We start from the raw sequence: 8939 nt of genomic DNA, 5'->3' as shown, positions 1-8939 counted from the left end.
GTGTGTGGGTACTGTGCATTTGAATGTGCAGGCTCAAAGGGCTGGGTCCCTCATGCTGTGTCCTGAGCTGGGAACAGACTCCGGAGAGCACTTGGAACTGTGGAGCTCTCTGCAGCTTTACACAAAGGCAGTGTGACTCCAGATTACGGTGGATTTTATGACTGTAGTGACCTGTTCAACCCAACCATGCTTTCTAGTACCCAAGTTCTTGTTGTCTTTTGTAACAATAAACACAGTTACTCATGGTTTCAGGCATTTTATTTTTCTTATTCTAAGTTTAGGCTTTCATAAGTGTAAAAAAGACTCACAAGTACAAAAGATTCTGAATAGCTTTGCAGTAATTAAAATGATCCATGAAAATTAAGTTGGTAATACTTATCTCTATTTCTTGAGCTATGGCTGTAGACTGGTAAGAACAATGCCACTGTGATCATGCTGAAGTCTTATGGACTCTGCCTTGTGTGCCTACCCTGCAGAGTCTGTATGAGTCCTCTGCTATGGCCTCTTCTCTGCCCTCTTCCACGATGCAATGATGACATCTTCATTTTCACAGTCAGCCTTTGCTGTTCTGTCCAGAGAAAGAGTCCAACAGCCTCTGAAGCAAGCAAAGCTGTGTTTGGATTTTCATTGATTTTTTTTTTTTCAGTGTTTTTAAAAAAGAATGCTAAATAAGTGGTGGATTTTTTTTTTTTTTTTTTTAATTAATAGCAATCTGCCTTCCAATGAGCTTCAAGTACTCAAATAATGTAGATAAATTATATCTGGTGAACTTGTAATTTTTTTTCAAAGCATTTAAAAAGGTTTGTTTTTTTTTTTGAAAAAAAGAAAAGTGTTCTATCTCAAGTAAAATTGGTATGGGAACTGAAAGCTAAGTTTACCTTTCTATCTAATGACAGTCTGAGACACAGAACTGAGCTCTCTGTGCAGCAACCCTAGGTATGGCTGAAATTCAGCAATCAAAACCTAAAGCCCCCTTCATTTAACAGACAACAAAGCCCTGCCAGAATGTTGTAATGTGAAGGCCAGGTCAGAAACCACCTCACAGCTTAGGTTTTTTCTTCTTTTGCTTAATAAGAAATAAATTATCGTTGCTGCCCTCTTCTGTGCATTTCCTTTTCTTCGGCTTGCTCCGCCTGCCCTCTCTGAGAAGCTTCTCTTCTCGCAGCCTGTGGTAGTGGGATGAATGGGAAAGGGACCTGGAGGGCTTTCGATTGTTAGCACTTCCAGAGGAGGGAGGTTTGGAGCCCCTGGGGAAGTCTTCATCCTCATCACGATGCCGGTGACCCCACCTGTGCCTCCCGCCTTCTCTATCCCTGGTCACTACTTTGTGTGTTTCTTTATTTTCTCGAGGCCACCTACTGCTTTTTCTCGAGGAATGGCTTTTTCTCACACCATGGTGCTGCCTCTGATCTGTCTCTTCTACATGTGGTCTTTTGAACCGCCTTGGGAAACCTCCATTTTTCTGGATTTCTGGAAGATAAGAAAAGTATTTTGCCTATTCAGTCCATGAAGAATTTTTGCTTTCTTAGAATAACTTAAGAGACAGAGGTAGATATTTAGACAAGTGACCAATACAGCATTCTAAAGAGCCCTTACAATCCTGATTGCTAACATTGGGGACACATCCTCAAATTCATTAGTATTTGTTATTAACTCTATTCAACATACTTTTAACATGTTTCACAATGAAGACTTGCGCTGTTCTGTGAGAAAAGCCGTTCAAGTTCCTCTAGGGAAGAGTTGCCTGAGAGGTGAAACAGGTGTAGAAATGGCCTCCTTACAGTCTCACAAGACATTTCAGTCACCCTCCAAGGGCAAGCCTGGCATTCTTCCACGAGGTGGCCACCACAGCGCCCAGGGTACTATTCCTAAGAGAAGTGGCTGCCGGGTGGGTGTTCCCGTGTGCACCTTAGAGGTTTAGTACTAGCTGCTGCTGCATCTTGTTAGGATTTGACATATTTATTATGAGCACTGACAGAAGTGACTGACAATAGTGAGTGGTAGTTGAGGATGAAGTGAGGTGTGTGAAAACGAACAGAACCTTGGAATATTACAGAAATGGTGATTAAAAACTTCTAGTCTTGGGGGCTGGAGAGAGGGCTCAGAGATGGCTGTTCTTCCAGAGGTCCTGACTTCAATTCCCAGCAGCCACATGGTGGCCCACAACCATTTATAATGAGATCTGGTGCCCTCTTCTAGCTGTAGTTACACATGCAGAGAAAACATTGTATATCTAACAAATAAATAAATCTTAAAATAAAATAAAACCCCCAAAACTTTAAGCCTAAACTTTTAAGCATAAAATAAGAATTTTATCCAAGGATCAGAGTGACCCTCAAGATGGTTATGTGCCAGAGCTGTCAAAACCAGCTAAAAAGAAAAAAAAAAAAAAAAAAAGATTTTCTTAGATTTTAATTTATAAATGTTTATTGTAAAAAATTTAAATTAAAAACCAAATAAAAAAACCTAAATTAGAGTCTGGCTCAGTGGCTCATGCCTGTAATCTCAGCACTCGGGAGGCAGAGGCAGGTGGAGCTCTGAATTCAAGGCCAGCTTGGTCTACAGACTGAGTCTAGGACATCCAGGGCTACAAAGAGAAACCGTATCTTGAAAAACAAAGTAAAACAAACTAAGTAAATTATAAAAAGTAAATCAAAGTACAGATACAGCCTTTTTGGTAATCTTTCTAATTCAGTCACTATCTTGATCTATTGTAGCTTCTTCATAATGGAGATCAATTTTATGTTAAATATGTAAGGTATGCAGATGAATAGTATCACCATTTTGAAAAAGGTCTGAACTCAAGAGAATCTAAAGCTAAAAAAGGAAAAAAAAAATCCCTAAAAATGCTAAGAGTCAGAAAAAAATTCAGAAAACAGCTTAAAAAATAATTTTATCATGCAACAGAAAAGGTAACTTGGGAACACATCTTGATTGTACCAAGGAAGAAGGGAGGCAGAAGAAACAGATTTAAACAAGATTTTGTAAATTTATTTATGCTTTTAGGTTTTTATTTTTTAATTATGTGGAGGTGTGCCTGTCTGCATGAAGGTGTGTGCATGTGCCTGCAGGTGCCTGTGGAAGCCACAGGCGTCAGATCCCGGGAGCTGGCGTCAACACACAGTTGTGAGCAGCCATGTGGGTGCTGAGACTTCACCTCAGGCCTTCTGGAAGAGCAGCCAGTGCTCTTAACCACTGAGGTGAAGGGGCGCACAGGGGTGGCAGTGGGCCTGAAGCCCTGTCTGCAACGGCGGACTCTGAGAACAGAGTCACCAGAAACCCATGTTCCATGAAAAATATCAGACATACAAAGGGGAAATTATCTGTCAAGTAGAAAAATTTCAAAGGAATCTTTAACTCTCTGCTTAGACAGATAAAATAATCTTAGAAATTTTCTAAAATGCTTTCTCCAAGAAACATATTAACTGTGAATAGATTACAATGTAAGATTTTGGAAGTAGAGGTTTGAAAATTTTAGTTTTTATAATTATTAAAACTGTTTTTATGTACTAATTAATGACCTCCAAAATAGGCAAAGATAGTATACAAGTTTTTTTGTTTTTTTTTTTTTTTTGAGCTATTGCAAAAGTAATTCAAGCACAAGTTTAATGACGAACCTTTCACTTTTCGCTTTATTCTCCGATCTCTCTGCTGGATCTCGTATTTGTCATCATAGTAGTAGATGAATGGAGATGTTGGAAATGTCTGGTTAAACATTCGTCTTTCTGTACACTCCTGCAATTGCATTTGAAAGAATGACATCACAAGGTGGCCCTGCTCAGCAAACCTTCTCAAGAGCTTCTAGGCTACACTGACTAGAGGCAAGTGCACACCACATGCACCACGTACAGCGGCTCCTGGCGTAGGCCTTGCTAACTGAACAACCTGATTAAGCTTCTAGGCTACCCCAGCCTGGATTTCCTCCCTTCTTGGCTAAGGAACTAAGGAACTATGTACACCCTGCCAGGCTCCTTCCCCAGTTCGAGTTAACAGCATGGAGGGATGGGTGCCAACCCTATTTGTCTTGTCCTCTGCTGCAGTTTATTGGAATTATGTGAACGATTTGTCTTTTGTCTGTTTCATCTGGTAGCCTTCCTATCAATGCTCCTTTCTTCCCTTCTTCCTAGCTTCAAACTGTTCTTTTCTCTGCACACAGAAGGTAGCTTATTTAAACTCAACATTCACTAGTTACTAGGGCAGTAATTCTTTTTTGGTTTTCCTTTCTTTCTCTTTCTCTCTCTTTCTTTCTATTTTTCTTCTTCAGACAGGGCTTCTCTGTGTAGCCTTGGCTGTCCTGGAACTCACTCTGTCCACCAGGGTGGCTGAGAACCTCAAGATCTACCTGCCTTTGCCTCCTGAGTGCTGGGACTAAAGGTGTGTGCCACCACCACTGGACTTTTTTTTTAACTAAAAATTTCTTATTTCTTGTGGGTATATATTGTATACTGAGCATATTCTTTGCTCCCTTCTGCTCCATTCCCTTTACCTCCTGCTCCTCCAGTCTACTGCCTCCCATTAGTCCTCTTTGTTTCTGGGCTAAGGATTCTTATGGTGAAGTAAGTGTGGACTATATCTCCTTGGAAAATGTTCCTGGGTAACTCTCAGAAGCCTCAGAGGAAACCATCTCTTTTCTTTGCTCTCTCAACCAAGTTGAGATCGGTCCTTTTACTCGTTTCTTCCTGACTGATTTTTCCATGTCTATTGCCTGTCTCTGTCCTTTGCTTTAACTATCCCATATACACTACGCGATATCAACTGAAGGAGCATGAGAGGCTGAGACATCTCTTTCGGAGAGACTCTCCTTCAGGACCTTCTCATCTGCCTTCTATCATATTGCCTGAGATTTATTTACTAATGTTCAGCATTTCTTAACTAAGTATTCAAGAAAAATCAGGATGTTTTAAAAAAGCCTGTGAAATACCACATAGAATTTAGCTGACTCATCATATAAATCAATAAAAATATCAAGTTATGGTTACATCAGAGCCCTAGAAGTTTTGATACACTTAGTCAGCACCATGCCAACAGACCCTTTTAATTCTTCCAGCCCTTTTCACATCATCTTCTTCTCAGTGTCTACTGCTGTCCTCGCCCCTCTAGCTAGAATGAGTGGAGTTAGGGAAGGCAATATGAAGTGATTCAGTAACAACCTGTGAGGGCTGAATCTCTGACACTGACAGGGGTGAGCGCTTGGACATCTTTCACCCCTGGGGATGCCTCCTATTTGGATACTATTCTATCTAGACGAATGTAACTACACGGAGCTATATCGTATCACAAATGTTTTCCAAAGCTACATGTAAATTATATTTTGATTATCCACATCACTGGTCTCCTCTATTAACACAGATAATTGATAGCTGGCTATATAATTTATCTTCTGTTCTGGATTAGCCACACCAATGATCTTCTTCATTAGTGTTGATAATCTAGAGTTCCTTCAACTATGGCTGCCAAATTTGTTTTACTGTAAATTGAAATTTGTCTAAGTCTAGATTTCAGGGATAAATTCCAAATGCTCTTGATATTCTCATCCACAACAGCAGTGACTAGTAGCAGGGAGCATCCAACTGTAACTGCTTTTCTTTAATTGAACAAACACAAATGCTAAAAGTATACTCTTTTGCTTTAAAGAGATAAGCAAGCACATAAATTAAACACCTGCGTAATGTGTGTGGTGGTGGATTGCTAATATGAGTGTTTCCTAAAAGGTGTTGTCAAAAAGAGGCATGCACAGGACAACAGGAAACCTAGAGATGGTAATTTCCTAAGAGTCTTCTCTAGGGGGTTTTCAGTGTGAATTCTTCAGAGGCGACCTTGAGCACCCTGTAGGATCGTGCTCTCTACACAGTGGGCTCGATCATACTAGAGCATCTGAGCGTCAGTGTTGTACAACTTTTTTGCTTTGGAGATAAAGACTTGAATGTCAGGGAAGGGGGGGAGGGCGTTGTTAAATCATCTGGTTGTTACAGAGTAAAAATTACACTGAGAATCTGAGCTTCATCCTAGCACGCATGCTCTATCTGTCACCCCCCGGTTCCTGCTGCTTCAAAATGGAAGATAAACTCAGTCTTTCATAGGCTCTGTTTAGCATGTTTTCTTCTCCCAGCCTTTTTTGTCTCTTTGCACTTGTAGGGCTCCCAAGGCCTGTACTAGAAAAGTGCCATAACTGAAATTAAGAGGTAGTCTGCCAGCCGGGCACTATGACACACGCCTGTAATCCCAGCACTCTGGGAGGCAGAGGCAGGTGGATCTCTGTGAGTTCGAGGACAGTCTGCTTTACAAAGTGAGTCCAGGACAGCTAAGGCTCCACAGAGAAACCGTGTCTCTGAAAACCAAGAGGTAGTCTGCCACTCTACTGCTTGCCCCTCTTCTCTGTGCTTTCAGGGGTCCTGAGCCTCTGGAGGTTTTTTGCCTCCTGCCATGGGATCAGGTTGATGTTTACCTTGGTTTCTAGGCTGTTAGAGGCCTATGTGGGGAGCCGGGTATGGTGGCTCACACCTTTAATCCCAGCACTCTGGAGGGAGAGGCAGGCGGATCTCTGAGTTCAGGCTAGCCTGGTCTACAAATTAAGTCCAGGACAGGGCTACACAGAGAAACCCTGTCTCAAAAAAAAAAAAAAAAAAAAAAAACAAACCAAACATCAAACACCAAACAAACGAACAAGCAAGCCTATGTGGGGCATGGGAATCCCTTGCACACGGATTTCTACTCCCTGTGCCACTGCCTCTCCTCCCTGACTTTAAGGTTCCCACAATGTACAGGTGCAAAGCCTGTTCCTACTGGGTCTTAGCTCTGGGATAAGCTGCTACTATTTCATGCTCACTGTGGCAACTGGCTAGAGGACACTGATCACCTTACAGTTCTTGTAAGTGTCACACAGTCTAGTCCTTTCAGTGTGGACTGGCACAGATCAGTCAGAAGGGAATGTAGGCAACTGGGGAGTAGGTGTGTGGGCCAATGCTGTACCACCTCTTTCTACTAAGTGTCAGAGCTTGATTCGAATGACAGACTTAAGGGAATGTGGTTCCAGGGAAAGATAAAGAACTAAGCAGAAAAATCCAATGAACGGTCCATGAAAGGTGTGAGAACTCTTTCTAAGCTGCTGCTGACTTTGCCTGACTAACTTTATGAGCTAAATTTGTTTTCAAGTACATTTCAAAGAACTATAGGAATATGCTTTGACAGTGTTTCTTGGTAAGAACCACAGAAGTAAATTAGTTGAAAATACATCATCTTAACATTGAAGGTTAGCTTATAAACAAATAAGTGTTCCCAGTTACATCATTTTGAGCTCACCTCTCAGCAACCACTCCCTGACAACAAGATGCATTATGTCCAAAAACCACTCAAACTTACATGCCCATAATGCCCTTTCTGTGCACAGTTGTAGCAATACACCAATGCTGATTGTCCAGAAGGGGTCTTTGGTCTTTTAGGTGGTCCAGGTTTGGTCTGCAATATAAATATTTGTGAGAGTTAATGTTAGAGGAAAAGTTAAAACCCCATCTGTTCTAAAAGAGCTCTTAGGCAAGAAATGCTTCTTAGAGTTTAGTGTGGAGTGGTAGTGGGCTCATGATGGAGCCCAGGAAACAACACGTAAGGGCAGACAGACAAAGGCTCATGAAAGGGATGGAGAAGGGAGGGTTCAAAGCTAAGGAGACACAGGAAGACAAAAGCCCAGACCTTAAAGAACAGTTTCAAGGAAGATCTGACCTACACTGCCAAGCACAACAGAAGCCTAGCAACACAAGGACAGAAGCACAGCCATCACACATGCAACTGCTCACAGGGGCCTCACTGAGAATCTGGGAGGGCAGAGAGCAGGGTGAGGAGTGAAGGGATGCAAAGAAAGCTACACAGCTAATTTATTAGATTCTACTTATTATATTTTATGCTTTTTTTTGGTATGTACACTGTATTACAAAAACAAATGCTAAGAAATTGAATATAAATTGAAGAAAGGGAGCAGGCATATATTATTATTTTGAGAAGCACCAACAAGAAAGTACAGGATGAAAAGGGACAGTGTTTAAGAGGAAGAGTTAGTTGGTGGGAGTTTTCCATGGGAGTAACTTGACCATGTAGGCTAGTTGAGGTGGAGAGTTGAAGGGAGAAAACAGAAAGAAGGAAAGAGCATATCCCTAGATGGTGGTGAACTTAACCATGGAGAGAAAAATGTAGTCTTTTATTTGCTCTCTTTTCTGCAGCCTGGAAGAAGAGGTACAGATGGGCATGCACTTTGCTACAACTATTCCTCATGCTTACTGGGCTTCTGTAACAGAGTGGTAGTTGGCCTACTCATACTTTCCCCTATTGTTGCAGTCAGAAGGTTTGAGGTTGCAAGCACAGGTAAAGAGAGGAGCTCTTGATATAGAAAAAATAATATATAGTAATAAAAAGTCTTTAAAAACCTTACTTTAGATCTTATTCTTACAATGGAAAGCTGGATTGCTAGTTACTTTTCTTAGTGCTGTGATGAAGCACTGAAAGATAGCTTAGGGGAGAAAAGCTGTATTTTGCTCGGTCTCAGAGACTTCAGTCCATCACGGTAGGGAGGGTGTATAGAGCAGCTCACAGCACAGCAGACAGGAAGCAGAGAAGTAATGAAAGATGTCAGGGCAGGACAGAACCCTCAAAGACACATGCACTCTTTCTAGCTTTAACTGATATCCAAACATGCTCTACCTTCTACAGTCCCACCACCTCTCAATAGTTTATTCAAATTTTGACTCTATTAATGAACTAAACCATTCTTTAAGTCAGAGCCCCAGTGATCTACATCTCAGCCGCACCAGAGGTGTGTCTTACTAAGTTCCTCATTGCTATTAATCCAGTCAGGTTGACGAGGTTCATCATCACATTTGAGGAAAACAAAACCTGAGCAGTCTTTTCTGAATGAAAATGATCATGGCACACAAAACATAATCTCAGCTATT

The 8939-nt window shown here is 41.4% G+C and overlaps 1 protein-coding gene across 4 annotated transcripts in view; it reads right to left on the bottom strand.

The window, feature by feature from the left end:
* Window positions 1-240: 240 nt before the first annotated feature.
* The window catches only part of Zcchc7 (zinc finger CCHC-type containing 7), a 182291-nt gene continuing 173592 nt past the window's right edge, over window positions 241-8939 (bottom strand). For all 4 annotated transcript variants that reach the window (XM_055605239.1, XM_055605238.1, XM_055605240.1 and 1 more), the window contains exons 7-9: window positions 7360-7455; window positions 3618-3735; window positions 241-1470 (exon numbers count right to left, since the gene is read on the bottom strand). In XM_055605239.1, the coding sequence (XP_055461214.1) occupies window positions 1040-1470; window positions 3618-3735; window positions 7360-7455 (645 nt within the window). In that variant the 3' untranslated portion in view covers window positions 241-1039. The remainder of the gene's footprint in view (window positions 1471-3617; window positions 3736-7359; window positions 7456-8939) is intronic.

This window comes from Psammomys obesus, unplaced genomic scaffold (genome assembly GCF_907164565.1).
Source record: "Psammomys obesus unplaced genomic scaffold, mPsaObe1.curated_primary_1811, whole genome shotgun sequence".
NCBI classification, from domain to species: domain Eukaryota; kingdom Metazoa; phylum Chordata; class Mammalia; order Rodentia; family Muridae; genus Psammomys; species Psammomys obesus.
The sequence above is the reverse complement of the archived record's forward strand: the minus strand, read 5'-3'. Positions and strand labels throughout refer to the sequence as shown.